Below are 22,951 nucleotides of genomic sequence, written 5' to 3'. Positions count from 1 at the left end.
GCGATGCCTGCAGAATAGAGTCTCTGTCTCTAAAGTTGAAAATTCTGGCGATAATCTGCCTCTGAGGGGCGCCCGCCTTCGACTTCTCACTCGGCACTCGGTGTGCACGCTCCACAGCAAAGAATTTACTTAGGCCTTTGGGGGAGAGGTAATTTAGGATGAGATCCTCCACAAGGAGATCTGCAGCTGGATTTTCCGATTTTCAGGGACCCCAATAATACGTACATTATTGCATCTGGCCCTATTTTCAAAATCCTCCAGTCGACGAGCCATGAGATCATTGGAGGATTGCAGATTTCCGACCTCAGTCTGTAAGTCTGGCACGTCGGTTGTGAGGCTGGAAGTCTGCAGATCTAAGGATTTGACCTTCTCAGTCTTTGATAAGTCCGCTCTAATCAAATTGACGTCAATGGCTACGGTGTCGAGCTAAAGGGCGAGAGCCTCATATTGCTGGCCAATGGAAGTTTTAATACCAGCAATGGCGCCCATGACATCCTGTAGAGTCCACTCGATCGACGCAGCCGGGTCTTCCTTTGCCTCTTCCAGGGTCCTATTCGTACCACCGGGGGACCCCTTGGGATGGGTATATCGATCCATAACATTTGTTTGAATGGTTCCCCCCCGAAGAGGCGTCTTGGTTTTTTGCTTCTCGTTGTCGAGCCTGCCCGCCATGATGGGCAATGTGCCCCCGAGGGGCATGTGAGACCTGGTGAAAATGGCCCTTCGCGGTCAACCCACCGGAGTCTTAAAAAGCAGGCGCCAGCAGCTGTAGCTCAGCACACAGACACTCTCGACCATTGGCACGCAGTGGATTCACAGAGTTCGGCTAGACCTCAGGCAACCAGATCGATCTTGAGATAGGATAAGGCCAAAGACCCAAAAGCGAAACCGAAAGTTAACTCAAAGGCAATGAGCAGAGCACCGCGGGCCGTTGTTGTTCAACTACTGCCTGGGCGTCTCAACGACTCGAACCCCAGGCGTCGCCATGGGGTGGGCCTCAAAAGTTCAGGTTGTCGTAGTAGCAGTTCCCGAAGTCCGAATCAATTTTTGAAAGCAGCTAATCTATCAGCTGAGCTTTATCTCCAATAACCAGTCTTCGTAATTAGGATACCGTTCAGGATATATGCAGGAGGCGGCGAGGGTCTCGGGAGCCCTGTGCTCACGCGGCCATCTCGGATGCGGGCGAAGCTCCTCCCCCTATTTTAGGATTTTTGTTTTTTTATGCATGTATTTACTATTCATTTATTTTTTGATCCAATCTTTTAATGTATTTCTCTGACTTTATTATATCTATGTTGCTTTGCTCATGAATTTCATCTTACGTTAGATACTCTACTTATTTAATTGTGATCTAATAGGTGTTTTAACTGTATGAGAATGTATTGTTTTTCTTATTTTACCATTTTAGAGCTAGCTATTTATTCCATATATTGAATTTATGTATTAATGAAATATTACCTATCTTTTATATGTTTGTTTACATTATATTTATTGTATTTACACTGTTTACGCTTATTAATAAGTTTTAGTATTATACTAATTCTCCTGAAACTACTTTACTTGCTCAGCGGTCTGTTTATTGCTGAGCTGTCCTTAACAAGGTTGTTAGCCTCTGCTTTTGCTTTTCCACTTTGCTTCCCCCATGCCATTTGTCTCCTACAGACTTCCCCTGGTGGGGCTGTATTTTGTTAATACTCTGTTTTTCTTTTGAGTACTTTTGCTCTTTCTCTTCCTTCCTCAATTCCTTTCGTTCTACCCTATTTCTGGGACATCTGCTTCATTTTATTTTGGGATGCATGTTTTATTTCCTTTAGTTTTCACTTTTTCTTGGCTGCCCCTGGTTCTCTTTACCAGATTCATTCATTTTTGTTGTCTCATACAGCTCTATACCTGGTTTAAATGTAGTTTCACTTAATGTTCGGGGGTTAAATCACCCTGTTAAGAGAGCCAACATTTTAGATTACTGCAAAAGTTTATCTGGAGATGTGGTTCTACTCCCAGAAACTAATATAGTTTTTAAAGAGGCACTTCTTCTGAGGAAAGATTGGGTTCTTGATGCTTGTTCCGAGGCTGCGGGGAAGAAAAATTGAGTTGTTAATCTGATTTCCAAAAGCTCTGGTCTGTCAATTGTTACAACTGAACATAATACCAATGGCAGGTGGTTACTTACTCGTTTGACTAATGATTCGAAGAATCTATATATTATTAACTTGTATGCCCCAAGTATTTGCGATCCCCTTTTTTGGCGTTTCATAAGAAAGTACTGATATTCCACAGAATTCACAAACAATTGTAGGCAGAGATTTCAATCTTCCCCTTGATCCAATTTTGGATAGACACCTTGATTTTAAGTATCGATCCCCTAAGGGAGCATAAACACATGTTCAATATGTGCTTGTCTCCTCACCTTGTTTATGCATGGAGATTGAATAATCCTACAGGCAATGATTTCTTGTTTTTTTTTCTCTCCACATTCTAGCTTCTCTCGTATTATCTTTTGGAGCATTCTTCTCTTTTAAAACATACTATGTATGTTACGATTCAGCCAATATTTATTTCTGATCACGCAGTGGTCTCTTTAACTATCCTTAATTTCTCAGAAATTAGAGGCCCCCTAAACTGGCACCTTAATACAGAAATGTTGGAAGATAAGGATGACGTTAAAGAACATAATGAGGAGATGGATCATTTCTTCAAAGATATGAGCCTTCAGTGAATTCCCCAATAATATTGTGGGACGCACTTAAATGGACTATACGGGGTCACTTTATTAAAAAAAATATCTAAACGAAATAGCGTCTTTCAAAAATCTTTTCAGTCATTGGGGGATGATGTTAAACAAAAAGAGGAATTATTTAGACACGAACGATAAATCGCTCCTACAAGATATAAAACATTTGAAATACTCAACTCCATTGTCCATAAAAGAGCTTACATTGATGTCCATGCTCAAAAGTCCCCACCACCCTAAAATATCAGAACACAAACACTACAGCTACTCACATATTATGGATAAAAGTGAGTGAAAGATTTCATACTCAAAAAATTCTTGGTGTCTTTCGGGATTTTTATTAAACTCTGTAAACACCTACGGATCAATGTTCCAAGATGGCTTGCCAGCAGTTTCTTTATTCGATTCCTACTAATACTATTTCACACCCAGATGTGATTGAATTGGGGAAACTGATTGATACTGACGAGATCATTCAAGCTATTAAGGTTACTCGCTTGTGGAAGGCTCCGGGCCCAGATGGGTTCCCTATTGCCTTTTTATAAAACATTTTCCCCCTCAATAATCCAATATCTTAAGAAGGTCTTTGACAATTATGTTTTTTCTGGCAAAGTCTCTGGCTCAGCTGCTGAAGCTATTGTAGTAATTTCGAAGGAGGGCAAAGATCATTCTGGTCCTAAAGTTTTGTCCAATTTCATTATTAAATATGGAAGCTAAAATCTTTGCTAAGATCTTGGCTAAATGTTTAAAGGGTCATATTCCTAATCTTATCCATGACTCCCAAACAGGCTTCGTTAGGAAAGACTTGCTAGAGACAATATTCTGACCTTTTGACATTTTAGAGCAAGCAAAATTTTCTGTATTGCGATGAGCTTACTTGACACCAAAACGGCTTTCGACAAAGTCTCTTGGCCTTTCTTACAAAGAGCTAGAATCTCATAACCTCTGTGACTCCTTTATCAATATATTATGTTGCTCTAAGCAAGCCAAAAGCGAATATTAGAATTAATGGTGCTATGTCTTCCTTTTTTAATCTTCGTCCAGGTACTAGACAAGGGTGCCCTTTATCACCCCTTCTTTTTCTCTTGTCTATAGACACACTCCTTTGTCTACTAAATTTGAACCATATTATCCAAGGCTTTCAATTTGGTTCATACACACTTAAAACAGCTGCTTACGCTGATGATGTCCTTATTTTTACAGAGGATATTGCAACAGCGAATCATGCTAGTTCTAACATCATTCAGGATTTCTCGTTTGTTTCCGGGTACATTCTTAACAAAGAAAAAACTGTAATGATCCCCCTCAACTCGTTGTGATTTTCTTCTTACATCGGTGACTCCGGATTTAAATGAGTCGACTTGTAATAAATACTTAGGGATTGGGTTCTGTAAGGATATATCTGATACCATTACTTATAACGAATCCCATATCATATCTAAAGTTAAAGATGTGTTTTATTCCTGGGCTCCTAAATATAGTTCGTTGTGGGGAAGATTACAAACTCTTAAATTGATTACCCTGTTGTAATTTGGCAGCGATCTGGGTTAGCATCTAGCTGAAGCCATCTTGGTTTTAGCAGACATTTTGTATGCCATGTGCTACCTCGTGCTCACCATGTGCTTTGTCCTACCTTTCTGTTGTCTGCTCTTGTATTCTGCCTAGTAACAATATATACTTAGCCTCTTCTGCTTTGCACGTGCTCAGTTGAGCTTGCAGCTGTCTTTGCAGCTGCTATTAGTCTGTGACTGTCAGGATGCGTTTACTAGAATTAGCAACTGTTAGCTCCTCCGACTTGTTGATTGTAAATTTTCCGTTTGACCTTATATGTACTCAAAACCTTCGTTGTACTTGTATCGCCTTCTTTTGAGCCCCTAAGTGGGTATAAAAGGACCATGCTCCTTTAGTTCAGGGTGCTACTTCATACATTACCGAAGGGTGTTGTGTAAATGTAGTTCCACCTCATGAGGTTAATAAAGTACTCTGTTTTATATTCAGTTTCCGTGCCAACTGCTTTCCTATTGTTCTGCAGACTTTGTGCAGAGAAGGGTGAACCCCTAGCACTGGTAGGCCTTGTTGAGGCCCACCACGACAAATTGGCGCCCACGTGGGGCTCATCGGCGACTCCGATGCCCGAAGGAGTGGTCGAAAACGAAGGATTGGAATCTCGCTACGGATGATAATTGCCCAAGGAGACCCGCGTCTTGGCAAACCACAGCGTTTTTCCTCTTTCTGATCTGACCATCCAGGTGGTGCCGGACCTCGACTGAGATCTCTTCTGTTGATTCGCCGTGCAGTGACCGTTTGGTCGATTTTTAAGAATTTGGCATTTGGAATCTAGACACCAAGTGATTGGTAAGCATTGTTTGATGCAACACCTGTTGTTGGTTTGATGCCTGGGATTGGTAAGGTCATTTTTGCAACGCTTGCTGTGGAATTGTATTGGCCAATTTGGATTTGTAAGTGATTGATATATGAATTCCAATTTATATAGGCAGGTAATGAGAATTTTCTCTGTTTTGAATTGATTTAAACGGCACGTTGTACAGAAGTACCTTAAGTGCTATTTTGGATATAATACCGCATATTCTGCTCTATTTTTGGCATGCCTGTTTCTAGCACACTTCGTAGGATGTGTTGCTTTTGTAGCGGTACCAGTTTGAGACTCGATGAAACACAACCGGCTCCCCCGGAAGGGACGCCTAATAGGGACATGTATATTAAATGATATTTCTTCTATAATGTACAGCACGTTATGGAATAAATATACTTGTAAGGATCCTGAGTTGCGTTGGCCTTTGCATGGGTCATTTGATTTGCAAAAGATGCAGTATGTGGAACAACGAATGTTTAAGCGAAAGGCTAGGCAAGAAGAACTAAATGAGCAAAGTATGGGAGCGTCATTTACAGGTAAATGGCCAATAGGCTGTTCGTAGACCTCTATCCTATTCTTAATAAACCCAATATGATTCGCTTTTGTTAGATCATTCTCCACCTCCGTATACCTTTCCTTCTGCTCCTCATGAGTCTGATGAGGACTCTTCTACAGAGCAGGAGAAAGCACGAGAAACTCGTTCTATGTTGTCCGCTGAGCGTGCGTCTGACATTCGATCTTCTGCTCGTAAAGCCGTTCGTAGTGTTGCCCCTGCTTCTGAACTTTTAGATAGCATAAAAGATTGGCTTGAAAGGGAGCAAATATATTTTACTCAAGTATTTGCTGCCGAGGTTATTGAGTGGTTTAGGAAACATTCTGAGGAATTTGAGCCCAATGATGTAGCAAATGACTGTAAGCAAATGCGTGATGGTCTTTTTCTCTTCTCACAGGTGGCTGACACAATCAGACGTTTGGTTAAACTGCATGCTGATGCAGTCCGTTTGCGAGAGGAGAAAAAGGCAGCGGAAGCAGCTGCACAAACCTCTCGGATTAACCCTTTCGATGCTCATGACAAGCTCAGCTCGTCATGAGGCACAGTTGAGCTGTGCTGATGATGAGCTGAGCTCGTCATGAAACTATAATCAAGGATTTTCAGCACAGGAGGGGAAAACCCCTAGCAGCCAAGGTGTTAACATGGCACGAAGTTCTACTTCTGAAACAGATAAGAATGTTATAATCCATGTGAGACCTATGCGGGAAGCCGCACCTTTGTATGTTCCTGCTAGAGGTGCAGGAACAGATGATGATAAAGATTCTACTGATGCAAAGGGCTATTTTGTTCATAATTGGGTTTACACTCCTTGGAATAGAGCAGATGTCATTGCCCTTAAAACAGCATTACCTGATCCACGAAAGAATTCAGCAGCTTTTAAAGAGTAAGTTGAGGGTGCTATTAGTTTTTGTATGACCTTGCCTGTTATTGATCTTGTTTTTTTTTTTTTTTTTGGTTTGACATTGCCCCTGATATGTGGAGAACTGTTCGTAAAGTTGATCAAGCAACTTTTGGGGCATTATGGAAAGATTTGGAACAATTAGATGAAGAAAGAGAACCTGATTAGAAACCGTGCCAGTTAATTTTGGATCTTCCCGCAGATATAATAGTAAAGTTAAAGACTATTATTCCCCCTAAAAAGATAGATTGTACTGTATTAGCGTCTTGCAAGCAAAAGGCATATGAATTGGTTTCTGACTTCTTCACACGCTTTGAAGAGGCATTCACCCATTTTAGTGGCCAGTCATTGACAGATGACAGGCAGGCATCTGTTCGTCGATAAATGTCGCAAACTTGTTGCAGGAATAGCTAGTCGCCTAAAGGCCAGTGAGAGTTCATGGACTACCTCTTCTCCGGTTTCTCTTTTAACTTTGGCTCAGTATTACGAACAACAGGAATTGGAAGCAAAAGGTAGTGAGGATAAAAAGACTAAAGAATTAAAAAGGAAGGTTATGTTGGCTCAGGCTTATGATCCGCATTCTAGAGGTAATGACAGAGGTGGACGTGGATCTTATGGTTCGTCTTTTTCTTATACTCGTTCAAATTTGTCTGTTGATCAGTGTGCGTACTGCAGGAAATTTGGACATTGGGCTTCTGATTGTCCAGCACTACGTGCTCAGCAGTATCCACGTGGTCGGGGACAAATGAGAAATCGTTCAGGATATTCAGCACCTAGAGGAAGCACAGATGATCGTGCTAGGTTTGATTCTAATATGAGTAAACAGGAAGGGTTTAACACTTTTGACAGACGAAATAAATATCAAATGTCCGATTAGGTGCCGTCCGATTTACAAGATTCAGTTTATGCATAGGATTGCCTTGTTCTAATCAGTTTCTGGTTGGTACAGGAGCTACTCGTAGCGCCTTATCTAAATACTTGGGTCCAAGGGCTCGCCTGTCTGGCTTAACTATTACATCAATATGTTTCAATGGAACCTTCCCTTAGCCCGCTGTCGCAACCACTTGCATTTCATGTCGATAAGTTTACTGCTCAATGTCCATTTTTGCTTTCTCCAAACACATTCGACAATATTGTGGGTCTTGATATGCTCAAACATTTTAGGGCTACGATACAATGTTCTCCGGAAGGAGTACGTGTTATTTTAAATGACAACTACCCCGTGATTGAGAGATCTTGTCTTGTTAAAGAGGACATTGCATTAGCTTCACTCCCTAGTACTTTGTGGGCTACTTCAGATACCGATGTAGGGCAAATGGTTATTCTGCCAGTGCATATTTGTGCCGAGGAGGGAATTTCATTGCCACGATTGTCTCAATATAACATTTCTCAAGAAGGCGAAGAAGCACTTAAAAGCATTGTTCATGATTTGATTAACGTGGGCGTTGTGGAAGAAGTTCCTTATAATGTTTGCAACAGTCCTATTCTTCCTATTTTGAAAAAAGACACTGACACTAGGATTTAGATTCATCATTGATTTGCGAGAAGTTAGCAAGATTGTAGTACCGCAATACCCTGTGGTTTCTGACATAACAATGCTTACCTGAGTCCCTCCGACAGCAACTACTTTTTCTGTGATTGACCTGAAGAACGCTTTCTTCTCGATTCCTATTTATCCTGATAGCCGAAATTTATTAGGTTTCACTTTGAATAATCGATCGTACAGATTTTGTAGAATTCCTACACAGAGTCCGAGCATTTACAGTCACGCACTGAGAAGACAACTTGATTATTTTTTTTTTGCCTAAAGGAATGGCTCTCATACAATGTTGTGGAGGGAGTGTGGGAGGTTCCCACACTGAATCCTGATGGTGCTCCTCAAGAGGTATAACAAGCCTCCGAATCTTCAATGAAGTATTCAAGTTCGAAAAGATCAATTGATTTATCAGAATTTTATTCAAGTATTCATATAGTCAAATAGTCGTATATTGTTTTCATATAGACTGTAGAAATATCTCATCCATCATGAAACTTATTCAGAAGTGTAGAAAATCCCTATGCATTTCGGGACGAAAGTCCCTTCATCAGGGGACTAGACTATATCTAGAAGGGAAATAAACACTGTTTTAGGAAGGGGACTGAAACCTCTATTAAAGTAAGTAATAACTGAAAAAAGGCCAACTACAAGGAAAACATAAGTGTCAGACAATCAGTCGGTTAGTTGAATCATTAAACTAATACGTTATTCGAATCATTAAACGGGTGCCCTAAAGTTGTAGAAAGGTAGAAGAAAAAAACGAGACAACAAACAGTATTCCGTTTAGTGCAAACTCGTGCGCGAAAGCCGATTTTACTGGAAAAACCTAGGAAACCCACAAAGAAAACACCCGAAATAGTGTACGTTATCGTGCGTGACGAAAAATAAATAGGTGAGATCCTAGTGACTACGGAAAAGTTACATGCTTACCGAAACATTCAGAATAACGCGTTCAGGAGCTGGTAGTAGGAAACGTGACGCGCGAGTGGAAGTGTGTTAAAGAGAGGGAGGTCATGTGAGGTGAAGAGCGGTTCCGTTGTCTGCATAGAAAGCAGACTACGTGGAAAGGCAATGACCTTGTGTGTGAAAATTAGATAAACGTGCAGGCCATATTCAGAAGGTAAAACTAAATGTGTGAAGTTAAAATGAATTTAGAAGTGGAATATGATTGTCAGATAGACAAAATATTTTACAAGGTGAAAACAGGGAATCATCGTGAAGTGTCGGACATCTTAGGTAGGGAAGGTCATTCAAGCACAGTAATGCGAATCACAGCTACAACAAAAGGTATAATTATAAAGAGTATAAAGGGTGAAGGATAGTCAAGTGTGAATAAAAAATCAAAGAAACAGAAAAATCTTTTAGTGGATAGATAAAAAGGAAAAGCAACGGGAAGAGCAAAAGAGTATAAAAGAGTACAAAAGATAGTTGGCACAAGATAAGAATGGTCAGGTAGGGTAAGAGTGTAAAAGAATGAGCAGAACAAAATCAGAAAGTATCAAGACACATGTTTAGAGATGACAACTATATTCAATACGGTCATTCAATCCTTTCGGTTGGCACGAGTCCAACAATTTGATTCAGAACAGTTCGCATTGTAATAGTTTCTTTCGATTGTCCACGCCAGATCTTGTAGGTACAACCTCCAGTACAAGGAACCTCAGCTGACTGGTGTTGTGTTGAGATTCAATGAAGTGAGCTGCTAAAGGAGATTTCAGATTTTGGTTTCTTATAGTGCTTTTATGCTCAGTAAGTCTGACTTTGAGTTTTCTTTCGGTTTTCCCAACATAGGGTAAGCCGCAAGGGCATTTCAGTAAATATACCAGATTCATAGAATCACGTGGCATTGGTTCTTAATTTGATTTGCTTCCCGGATGATGGATGGTTGGTGAAGTTGCCTTTGATTAAGTTATTGCAATGACTGCAATTATGGCAAGGTTTGGTGCCAGAGAAAAGAGTGTCCAGTGGTTTGGGTTTGAGTTCCAACATATTTTTTAGGTAATTGGCTCTTTGATAAGCAAATAATAGAACGCAATTGAACAGGCCTTGGAAATCTGGTTCAAATTGTATCATCTTCCAGTTCTTTAAAATGATATCTTTAATGGCTGAGCTTCTGGAAGAATATCTGGAGACGAATACTGGTCTTTGAGTTTTACAAATGGCAGTGTGAGAGTTTAAAAGATCCGCTCTATTTTTGAGCATCATGCGGACGCCGGCGGCCTGCAGAATCACTTCAGGATACTTTCTCTCTCTGTATTTTTGCAGTATATTCTTCTCGGTATGTCGATATTCCTCTGGTTCAGAACAGATTCTTTTGGCCCTCAGCAGTTGTGAAAACGGTAAGTGTTTCTTCAATGCTGGCGGGTGACAGCTGGTGTATAAAAGAGCGTTATTATGATCTGTAGTTTTAACAAACAGGTTTTTAGATTGGCATTGTCAAGAGTGATTAAAATGTCCAAAAAAGGTAAACACTTGGTGTCTGCGTTGTAGGCAAATTGGATATGGTCATCCACATTGTTGATGTTAGAAATGAATTCTGGTATCTCTTCTGGTGGTCCTGCCCAAATTAAAAAAAATTCATCAATATATCTCCAATAAGTCTTGATTTTTTTGGACCACTGGGCATTGTTCAAAATGTGATCAGTTTCAAGCCGGTGCATGATCAGATTTGCGTAGCTGGGCGCTGCGCAATTGCCCATGGAAGTACCAACTAGTTGCATGAAACTCATTGTTCCAGGTGAAATAACTGTGGTACAACGTAAATTGCATCAATTCAAGTAGTAACACTTTCAGATCCTCTTTCAAGGTGTAGTTCAGTAAAAAAGATTCCAAAGCTTCAATGCCTCTATTGTGTGGTATAGATGTGTATAGAGCACACACATCGAACGTTACCAAAGTATATTGAATGCTTGGGTTCAGAGTCACTTTATTCAGTTGGTTGAGGAAGTCTGTGGAATCACGTATGTACGTGGACATGCCCCTCACTATTGGCTGAAGGTACATGTCTACAAATTTCCCGGTAGGTTCATGGATTGAATTCTTTGTGGACACAATAGGTCTCAGTGGTGGGTGGTTTAAGTCTTTGTCTTCATGAGTTTTTGGCAGCATATGAATGCTGGGACATTTAGGATGAGGATGAATCAAATATTTCAGGTCTCTTTGAGTGATGGTCCCCATTTCCATAGCTTTTTCCAAGATGGTTCTCCATCTTCAAGAAAGCTTCAGTGGGATCTGACATCACTTTCATGTACAGATTCTTGTCATTCACATGAGCGGCTACGTTGGTCTGGTAGAAATCTTGATCTAGAACAACTAGGGCTCCCCCTTTATCTGCCTTGCAACAAATGATATTTTTGTTCGCTGTAGTCTCTGGTGTTGAAATTGCTCTGTTTCGTTTGTAGAGTTTTAAAGTGGTCTTTCAGCGCGTTCAAAGTTATAGTCTCATAAGAATCAAAAATCTTGTGGCTTACAGGAGCCATGAACGAGCTCTAGCTTCTCAAATGCTTGCAGGTATGTTCGATAGGAGGACCAGATATGGGATTCACATTGGTGAAAAAATGGCGTAATCTTAGATTACGCATAAATTTAAAAAAACAAATTTCCAATTAGTGTGTTGGGGTGATAGGTAGGAACAAACTATATTCCTTTCTGTAACACGTTCATTTGGTTGGTAGACAATGGAGTTTTTGAAATAGTGATAACTAAACTCTTTTGCTCCTGGTTGCCTGTGCTATAGACGTTGCTGTAGCGGTGACTGCAGTTTCTACCCCTCCTGGTTCTACGGTGACAGTTGGACCTTTCTCTAAAAAATGAACCTGGGAAGTAGTGGGAACGGACTAGGTTGTATTTTCTCCACCTCTCTCCTGGGCGGTCGTTCTTTGGGGTCTCCCCTGTGGTTGACCACGTTTAAAGACTGTTGATCCATCCGAAGAGCTGCCTTCATCAGATGAATGGTTGGTGAAAGGTCTTTGCTGTCTTTGTTGGGCATAGACCTCTGCCCAACTGTACACTTCCCCCAATTTGTAATCCATTGTCTCTTTTATATTTCCTTATCTTTCTATCATTTATTTCTTTGGGATACTTGTCCAACTGGATTTTAATGTCCACGAGGGCTTTGTCTAATGTTTTTCTCCAAATTCTGTGAAATCTGGCCAATTTCTTTCTCTAAATCATTAATGACTTTGGACAGTTCTTAGACAATTAAAAGGATTAGGTCTAAGGAACAACGGTTCAAGATAGCGTACCAGCGTTCAGTGAACTTCTGGTTGTTCCTACATAGAGTAGGCTTTAGGGCGATGCGTAATCCTCTAGGGATTCGTTGATCTTTGATACCGGATCAAAGTCCCAGCGTGTAAACGTTGGAAAATGATGCGTTTGGATGTGTATAAAAGTTGTCTCAACATGCTTGGGTTAGAAAATGTGCTTGTCGAGGTTGGTTCCACTTCTTTGACAAGTGAGTAGATCCGTTTTGTTTCTTCGGAATCGAAGCCAAAAGTATTGTCTCAGTTCACCGTAATATTTGAGATTTCTTCAAAGGACATCTTAACGGGGTGCTCACACTGGGTTACCAGAAAAGTTAACAAATATATATAGATGGTGTGGCACACCTTCAGTTTTAGTTGTTTTCTATGGGTAATCCTAAAGTAAACTTTTGCACGTTTTTGGGCGCCTCAGGAAAGGTCCCTTCTGACTGAGGGACTCGGATTGAAAACCAATGTGGAGGGAGTATATATTTCTCATACAATGTTGACATCTTGTTGGCAGCCAATACGCCTGAGCAGTGAGAAAAATGTACTTTGTCTTTATTTTATTTTCTTGCTACACACCATCATAAAGTGTCACGGAAGAAATTGAAAAATTGTAGACCGAAGGTTACCGACTTAGGTCCCCTTCTGTCTAAGGAGGGTTGTGCACTTGCACTAGATCGCATTCAAGCAATTTTAGACACACCAGTACCTTCTCAGAAAGATGTCCGTACATTCATTAGTCTGACTTTGTTTTGCAGGCAATGGATATTAAGTTTTTCACACATTGTTAAACCCTTGTTAGTGCTTTTGACTAAAAACACTCCAATGCCCCTTCCATGGACAGATGAATGCCAGGATGCTTTTCGTCAGCTATGACAAGCTTTGTTTTGCACCAGTGTTAGGCACTCCAGATTATACGAAGGCTTTTACACTCTATGTACATGAGAAAGATGGGTGTGCATTGTCCGTTTTAGTACAGACACATGGTGACGAGCAGCGTCCCTGTGCATATTTTTCCGCAGTTCTTGACCCTGTTGCTTGTGCATTGCCTGGGTCCTTCCGTTCAGTTGCAGCAACAGCTGTGTCCATACGTCCGAGCTAAGGGATAGTTTTATCACATAAACTGTTGGTGCAAGTACCCCATGCGATCGATGCCCTTTTGAATCAGACTAGGACGCAACATTTGACTAGTGCTCTTGACCGGATACGAGTTGACACTGTTAGCCCCTCACATTACACTGAAGAGATGTGTGACACTGAACCCAGCTACGTTGTTGCCATATCCAGCGACTCGGACTCTCACGATTGTTTCTTCCTTACTGAGGAACAGACAAAGGGTTGCGTCGATTTGATACGCCCCTTTCAGATGTAGATGGGGAACTGTGGGTTGATGGGTCTTGTTTGAAGTTACCAGATGGCACGACTTCAGCTGCATATGCAATTACGACACTTGAGAAAGTAGTGGAGACCGCTCGTTTACCACAGAAGTCGGCTCAAGCACCTGAGCTAATAGCTTTGACACAAGCGTTTGAACTTAGCACTGATTTGTGTTTGAACGTCTATACGGATAGCCGCTATGCTTTTGGAGTGATTTTGGCCTACTTTTGAAGGAAAGAGGCTTTCTTACGTCCCACGGGATGCAGATAATGCATAGAGAATTAGTGCATAATCTTTTGACTGTGCTGACATATCCAAAGAAATTAGCCATTGTGAAGTGCAGTGCACACAAGTAAGTGACTGATAAGATAGGACAAGGCAATGCCTTTGCAGATCGCATAGCTCGTGAGACTGTAATGTAATGAAGTACTACATCCATGTACGTAGTGAAATCACAAGCTGAGCATTGGCATGATGCTAGAGAAGAGGTATTAGATATACAGAGATCTGCCTCTGTGGAAGAACTTGAGCAATGGTCTAAAGAAGGAATGTTAGACGATGAGGGCTGTTGGCGCAACTAAGAGATGGATAAGTGGAAATTGCCTGCTGCTTATTTACAGCCTATGGTTTGAATGGCACATGGGCTGGCACATGTTGGAGCTCTAGCGATTAACGAAATTGCTTACGCAAGATTGGGAGCATCCAGAAATCGCCTGCACAGCTAAGAGTAGTACAGTCTTGTTTGATCTGTTGGCAGTGCAATCCTGGAAAAGGGACACTGACTCCTACAGGAGGGTTTGTTACACCAACTGCACCTTTTGGAAGTTTTGCAAATTGATTATATCCAACTCGAACGTTGCAACAACTTAAAGTATATTCTAGTGGTCAAGGTCTTCGAGAGGTCAAACAGCTTGGAGCCGAGGGGGCGAGGACCGGAGCAAGTGCTCCTAGCAACGAGGACAGCGGTTCGAGTGACTAACACCTTGACCATTACGTGGTCTCCAGAACGGAGTTCGTGGGCCTCACCTGTAGATCTGTCAGGAAGAGCTTCTCGAACCTGTTGATGAATAGAGATCAAACTGTTGGTTAACTGTGCCAAATCGTTAATCAGAACACAAGGTACATCGTGTATGGGGCGGGGTTTAAGAACTCCCCAAATGTTCATTGATCTCCCAAATACCAACTCATATGGCGTAAGCTCAGATCGTGAATGTGGCACCGATGTTATGGACAACAATGTCAAAGGTAGTGCATCTGGCCATTTCAGAGACGTGGAAGCAAATATTTTCGCTAATTTCAAAGTAGCGTTATACCTCCACTAGTCCTGCTGATTGTGGGTGGAAAACTGCATGGAATTTCAGTTTGATCCCTAATCCTTTCAGAACATGCTCAACAACTTGCCCAACAAAATGAGGTTCGCGGTCACTCCACAAAATTTTGCAAACACCATATCTAGGGAAAAACTCTTTTAAAAGCACCTTCGCTGTAGTAAGAGCTAAATCATCCTTTGTAGGATACGCCTCTATCCATTTACTAAAGGCACATACCACCCCGAATCGGAGGGAGTCTTCCCGGACCACACGATCCCTGGAGCATCGCGATGCCAACTGAGACCAACGAAAGAATCTGCATTGCTGAAAGAGGCATGTTGAGAAACCGCCCTGGGTTAGTGAAACGGAGTGCGGATGCGGCAGGTGGGGGGGGAGAATCAGTCCTGCGAAGTGACACCCGTCTTGGCCCTCTGTGAAGAAATCAATGGCTGCCCAGGGAGAAGGGCTCCAGCGATTGTTTTTAACAACAAAGTGATCATGTCTGCTGAAAGATCAACTTTTGATAAGAAGATCACTTGTGCTGTGGTATTTGTTGTTGCTACGGTGGCTATAGCAGCAATAACCTGGTTTGTTGAGGAAGTGGCTCCTGCTCGACAATTGCTTATTGCCACTACTCCTGCACCGGTTGAGCATCAGTAAATTTCCCTTCCCTATCATGAGCAGAAGCATCGACAATCCTACTTAAACAACACCTTCATTCAAATGTTTCATCATACGCATAATGCCACAAATACCACCGACTGTTGGGTGTGTGGTATGATACCTGCTCACCAAAAGAAAGGGGGAACCCTTTTATTCCTCCTCGCATTTCTCACAACGGTTCTTGTCATGCTTTGTTTGCGCTTTTGATTGCTTCAAAGAAAGCGACAGTTGAAAAGATTAACTATCTTAATGAAGTTTGTTATCCCAATGAAGATGGTTACCCGCAAGCTAAAGGAACTAAATGGGAAGAATATCAACCGGACAATAATTCTGTACCATATGTTTTCACGAACACTAGAACTCTAAAGAACACTGGACCATTTGTGATTTCTGTGACCAGAGCTAAAGCATATTTATGTATAGAATGTATTGGGAAAATTGCAGTGGGAAGGAGTGAATGTACTGTAACAGTGACTATTGAAGGTGCTAATAATAGTAGTTTTACATCGTCGCAGAATACATATTTTGTATGTGGTAATAAGGGATATTCTCAACTCCCAATTGGATGGTCTGGAGTGTATTATGTATCATTTCTGTTACCTCCTGTGTTCCTGGCCCCCTCCATCGTATCACCGAGATTTCAAACTGTATAACGATATTTCCAAGAACAGATACAAAAGAACAATAAGTACAGAAGAGGTTGATCAGACTGACACCACTTTGCAACAATATGTCTACTTTAATTTGGGTTTGGTTTTCTTCGTGGGTGCTGCATTGAACAGTAGAAAGATAAGGAGATTGACTCCAGTTGTGAAAGCTGTCACCAATCGGACAGTAATGGCACTTGGGAACATTACAGAAGAGCTGCAGATTGCAAGGATTGTAGCACTCCAAAATCGTATGGTTCTTGATGTGATTTTGGCTGATCGAGGTGGTCCATGCCGCATCATCGGTAGCAGCTGTTGTGTGTGTTCCGGATTACTCACCTTCGGTATAGGAGGCACTATCAAAACTGCATAAAATCGCTGCAGAGATTCACCCAGAGACTGGTACATGGACTTTTTCGACCTGGTTCTGGACACTTTGTCACTTGGGGCTGGAAGCTACCGACTATCCTATGTATTATACTATTGATACTATTTACATGATGTGTATGTGTTCAATGTGGTCCCATGATTTGCTCTATGTCCATCACTGCTTGTACACCTGCTAAGAGAAATGTTGCAGAAATGAAATCCCAACAATTGTTAAAGAGGTCACTGAGATGATGAACATCAATATACAAGATATGAACCTAGATTAGCCCAAATGAACGAATGTCTTCAGCTAATGCGAATGTGCTAAGCTAATGCTAATGTCTTGAGCTTCAGCTAATGCTACTTTATATTTACAGGAACTCATTCGTGCGTTTTATCCCACTCGTTCTCTCAAGTCTTCCTGTAAAGGCGATTTTGTGATTCCCAGAATTAAGTTGGAGAGAATGGGTGGTCGCTCGTTCTCCCACTTAGGCCCGAAGATCTGGAATTCCCTGCCTACCTCATTGAAAACTGAAACCATTTATCTCAACTTTCGTAAAGGCCTCAAGACATGGCTCTTTCTGCAATATTCTGCTTTTTGTTCTCTTTTCATTCTTTTAATCTATCCCTTGGCGCCGGGAAACCCTGTGTGGGTAGCTGCGCGCCTTTAAAGTAAAATAAATAAAAGGGTTGTCTGTTGTAATTTGGCAGAGATCTGGGTTAGCATCGAGCTGAAGCCATCTTGGATTTAGCAGCCATGTTTTATGCCATGTGCTACCTCGTGCTCACGATGTGCTCTGTCCTACCTTTGTTGTCTGCTCTTGTATTCTGCCTAGTGACAAGGTATATTTAGCCACTTCTGCTTTGCACATGCTCAGTTAAGCTTGCAGCTGTCTTTGCAGATATTACTCTGTAACTGTCAGGATGTGTTTACTAGAAGTAGCAACTGTTAGCTCCTCCCACTTGTTGATTGTACATTTTCTGTTTGACCTTATATGTACTTAAAACTTTTGTTATACTTGTACCGCCTTCTTTTGAGCCCCTATGTGGGTATAAAAGGACCATGCTCCTTCAGTTCAGGGTGCTACTTCATACATTACCGAAGGGTGTTGTGTGAATGTAGTTCCACCTCATGAGGTTAATAAAGTACTCTGTTTTATATTCCAGTTTTCGTGCCAACTGCTTTCTTATTGGTCTGAAGACTTTGTGCAGAGAAGGGCGAACCTCTAGCACTAGTAGGCCTTGCTGAGGCCCACCACGACAACTCCAATAATTAATTTGTTATCCTCAATATTACCTATAAAGTTTTCTTCTACCTTCCATGAGATTGATTAAATTTCTCCAAAATTCTATGGAATTATGAGAGCTAGAATTGCTTCTAAACACCTTAGGAAACCTTCTATCCTGGGCTGATGTAATTTTCCAGATTGGAACTTGTATCAGATCACTTTGCTTGCATCTCTAGGTGCGTTTTGATTCTTACCGAACTACCACCATTTACCACCTTTGCTTAATATTGAATGTGAGCTGTGTACTCCCTATTCAACTACTGCCTTTCTTACAGCTTCTAAACTTGGATTTGATCATTCTCGGCGTCACTGTCTTTATGGCACAATCCTAAACTTGGTACTGATATCGATACTTTTACGGCCTCTTCGTGAGCTGCTAACTGTCAGATTTGTGAAGGATCTTTATGATTCCGATCATGACCCGCTTCCTTTGTTCTTAGCCAAAACATATAACCTCAGTAACATGGATTTTTTATTTTTTTTAAATTGAAGGTCAAACAAAATAAAAATAAAAATTTCACCTTGTCCATAGCCATTTCTCCCTAAAAAGACAACCGATGAAAATATCCAAATCAAAATGCTTCTTTCCATGTCTACGGTGCAAGGCCTGTAAAGGTAGTAAAAAAGTATCCAGCTACCCAGGAAGAACAAACGAAGACACTCCGAACAGGGAAATCAAAAAATTGCTAAATTGCAATTCAGAGTACACTATTTACTGCTTGGAATGTCCCTGTGGGAAACGATACATAGGGAGCACTATCAACCCCACAAAATTAAGAATTTTGGAGCACATGCGTGCCATAACAAAGAACGATAGGTCCTATCCAGTGGCACGCCACTTTGCAGAGACACATCAAAGCAACAGAGATCTGTTGAAATTCTACTGCATTGACCAAGTGGAACGATCAGAAAGAGGGGGTGATAGAACCAAAGCACTTCGGACTCTGGAATCAAAGTACATAATCTATCTTAAGACCATGGCACCGTGGGGGCTCAACAACGATGAGGAGATGTGGGTTCATCTATAATGCCTGAACCATCTGATATTGTACAGAACTAGATTGGATATAGACAAATGAACAAGGAATTGTAAGAACTGTTAAATCATCGGAAGAAATAAAAACTAACAAAACTCAATAATGAACTCCGCAGAAGCGATAATTTGGTATTACTGAACAACTTGTAGCAAGTTATGCCCATTCAGGGCTACAAAACTGTTATATAACTTTGATAATGCCCATTCAGGGCATTATAATTGCAAAACAAATGTAATATCAACAACGCACTTTAGTAATGTTCAAAGTGAACAGTAACTGTAATGTATGATCAGTTTGCTGTCATATGTTTTTTAAGAAGGGTATGCACTAGAGCACTTTATTTAAGAAAGGCCAGTAAGAGAGACACCAACAATATGTTTGAAGTAATACACTATAAGATGGCCGCCACAAAGGTAGCATTTAGGCATTATGCCCTCTTCTATGTTGTTGTATTACAATGTGAAGTTGTCTTTAAAATGGCGCTAGTAAAAACACGCAAACTGACACTGACGAAGCTCGTTCCGAGCGAAACGCGTCTTAAGGATGAGGGGTATGCAATAGACATTCTGGAATCGGAGACCTGTGTGCTGGCCTGTCTTTCAGCCTAAATTGGAGTGAAAAGTGTTCGTGTGTGTATATGTATGTATGTGTGTATATATATATATATATATATATATATATATATATATATATGCTGATATGCTTATTATTCATTTGTTTTTATCCATCCACTGACTTCTGTTATGAAATCATTTTTTTTTTTTTTAATTCTTCAATTATTGGGTACTAATGTATTCTATTTCTTGATTCTGATTGGTTGTATTAGCAATATACTTCTCTTTTATATAATCAAGTAAATATTTGAACTAAAAAAAATCATATTTTAAAATAGTTTGTAAGTACAAAAGTTTTCTAAACAAATATGGATGTAATTAGAAACATTGACAAGGAAAGGTTAGAAACTAACAAAACTGATTATACAAAAGAATGCTCTGCAATTCTGACTCGCATGTATGTCTCTGGGAAAATACTTTGTAATGTGGTTTCTATACTTGATCCCAACTCCTATACTTCGTGAATTATGTCCCCTATAAAATTAAATATGGTCATAGTTTTCTTCCGCCATTTAATTGGGGAAACCAACGTGAGGACACCAAAGACATGGAATTATCAGCATGCTACTGATAGCTGACTTTTACTTTCCATTCTGCCTTACTGTTGCAATGTCTAGCTTTAGCAAATCCATCTCCTGAGCTCTTGAGACATGCCTGCGTCATTGGACCGCTGTTCTCGCTAATGAGATAAATGGTGTCTGCTGGTCGGTATGCTTCAGCATCCCTTCTGCAAGTGTCCGCCACACCCACACTGAAAGTGCACTGTTAATTGGAGCATCTACACAATAGAGGAACACCTACACACATGTAGGTTTGTGGGTACTATAAACTTCTTGCAGCATTCCCTTCATGGAGATCGGGCAGGTAGTGCAGGGAATGGTGAGTTTATTATATTGGTGTGGGCGGGTAGGATGCATCCCAAATTAAATGATGGTGTTGAGAAAGGCTATTCATATTGGTTTAGAATATAGTTTAGTGGAAAGAGACACCATACACATTTAGTTTCCATTTTAAGTGAGATTTATAATCCCTATGTTTGGTGTATCCCCTTCTTGAACATAGCGACAGTGTGAAGTCATTGCCAGAACCTCGCAATTTAATAGGGAGGAAGGCCCTATAATACCAATACATGAAGAATCCAGGTGTGATATTCATCAACTTTCACATGGTCTGCCACAATTTGTGTATGAACTCCTAAGAGGAAATATTAAGTGTGTTCAGTAAACACTCAACCCAAAATGTTAATATTTACTGGGTGGGGGTAATATCCCATCTCCAAGCACCCCACTTGGAATCAGGACCTCAGAATTTTAGAGCCTGATTCCCAAAGGTAAACGTCTACTTTTGTGTAAGTTTGATTGTTTGATATTCACAAATGGATTTAGTACTATATTTACAAGTGCGTAGTCTCTGCACATAAAACAATAGTACCGTCCTATCTACTCCTAAATTCTCTTTGTGAATAGCAAACAATCATAAATGTACTCTACAGTGTAAGATTACCTTTGTGAATCGGGCTCTTAGAATTACAATACAGAAACATCTTCACTAAAAAGGTGAGGCCCAATGGATTTTGCAGTGGTTGGTCAGAGGTGGCCAACAAAATTAAGATTTGGTGGGGTGGGGAGCGCGGTAGAGTGAGCTTGGGGAGCTTAATGATGGGGAAAAAAAACACCTGAAGCTGCAGGCTACATCACTACTCGTGCCTCTGTGTTCCACTGCTTCTTGGTCCTAGCAGACAATGGGCCAGCAGCAGAGACTCCCTGTGAAATTTCCGCGCTGCTTTCATGATATGAGATCAGAGCAGGGATTGGCCTTTGTGGGCTGTTTTGATGCTCCACTCAGGACAGGGAGTTTGTGCTGTTTCTCCAACCAGGCTGTTCAATACAACCCGTTGGAGCTGACTGGCCAAACACACGTGTACTTACAAGTGCACAAACCACTCCATCTCCCCCCTCTAATGGCACTGGCCCCATCCCTCCCTGCACACACTGGCTCAAATCCAGCAAATGAAAATTTAAACAACTATAGTAGATAGTTTTATTTTTTACCTGCTTGCTCAGTCAGTGGGGCGATGCTCCTCTGCCATTGCGGAGGAGCCGCCTCTTATGTTGATTTTATAAATTAAGGAAACATTGAAGTCCAAATTTAATATTGAAATGCTTTCTACTTTGTGGGTCAAATACTTGAAAAACATGTTTTGTTATCTTTACAGGCAGGAATTTTCTGGGTCGGTTTGATTGATCATTTTTGTGCTGGATGGGGCATCTTGTTCGCTGCAGTGCTGGAACTCGTAGGAGTGTGCTGGATTTATGGTAAACTTAGTGTTCCTAACTGTAAAAGACTGTTAAGGTAATGAGTAGAACAATGGAATTGATGTTTATGATGCCAAGTGGAAAATGAATTTCTATAAGCTTCCTCAGTGCGCTCAAAACAGTAATTCTGTATGTGCTCTCCTTTATAAACAATCGGGGAGATTTTTCCAGTGCTTAGATCTTGCCCTAGTTGCAGACTGGGTCAACCAGCACTCATTTTGGGGAGTGGTACTTTGTATTTCAATTTCTGTCATTATTCGATCAAATCAATCATAAAAGACACATTTAAACAATACAATAAATATGTAAAAACACACAGCAACACAAATTTTGTTTAAAAAAAGATACCAGTGGCGTTAAAAGAACCAATATATCATAATATTATAAAACACTTCGAAGTAAGAAGCAGTCCAAATGCAATACAAGGCTAAACCTAGTTGGTGACTTTTTTTTTGTTTTTTACTAATTTTGCTCATAGAAAACCTAGAGAATGCGGTTACACAATACATCCGGTTACATTGTGCCTTGCAAATTATTCCGTCTAAGTGCCCAAGTCCAGCTCAAAAATGTAGTCTTATAGATAGCTATGACCTCAGTAGTATCTGTTTTTAGGATATGCAGAGCCATATGGCAAGATCTTGTTCTGATCATTTTACAGACCGGTTTAAGCCACTTCTGTCGAGGGCCCTTATTTGAAGGGCACACAAACGGGACATGTGATAAAGTATCATCCTGAGTTACACAATTGTGACATTTTGTGTCTTGGACTTCCCCCCCACTTTTTCATAAAAGGTTTTAGTGGGAGAGTGCCAACTCTAAATTGATGAAATAATTTTCGATCTCCGGGGCATGTAATATCCCAATAGGCCTCCAACCTGTATTTGCGTTTAAAATCAAGAAAGAGGCCAGTAAGGGATGCACCAGAGACCAAGGACAGAGACTTTTGATAAACCATATCCCTATAAATGGCTTTGAAATCTTGTTTGGATG

The 22,951-nt window shown here is 40.8% G+C and overlaps 1 protein-coding gene across 1 annotated transcript in view; it reads left to right on the top strand.

The window, feature by feature from the left end:
• The window catches only part of LOC147668896 (sodium- and chloride-dependent neutral and basic amino acid transporter B(0+)-like), a 222,760-nt gene that overhangs the window by 134,528 nt on the left and 65,281 nt on the right, over positions 1 to 22,951 (top strand). Inside the window, exon 8 of the mRNA XM_086948371.1 lies at positions 21,862 to 21,961. Within this exon, the coding sequence (XP_086804497.1) occupies positions 21,862 to 21,961 (100 nt within the window). The remainder of the gene's footprint in view (positions 1 to 21,861; positions 21,962 to 22,951) is intronic.

Source organism: Lissotriton vulgaris, unplaced genomic scaffold (genome assembly GCF_964263255.1).
Source record: "Lissotriton vulgaris unplaced genomic scaffold, aLisVul1.2 SCAFFOLD_1195, whole genome shotgun sequence".
NCBI lineage: Eukaryota > Metazoa > Chordata > Amphibia > Caudata > Salamandridae > Lissotriton > Lissotriton vulgaris.
The sequence above is the reverse complement of the archived record's forward strand: the minus strand, read 5'-3'. Positions and strand labels throughout refer to the sequence as shown.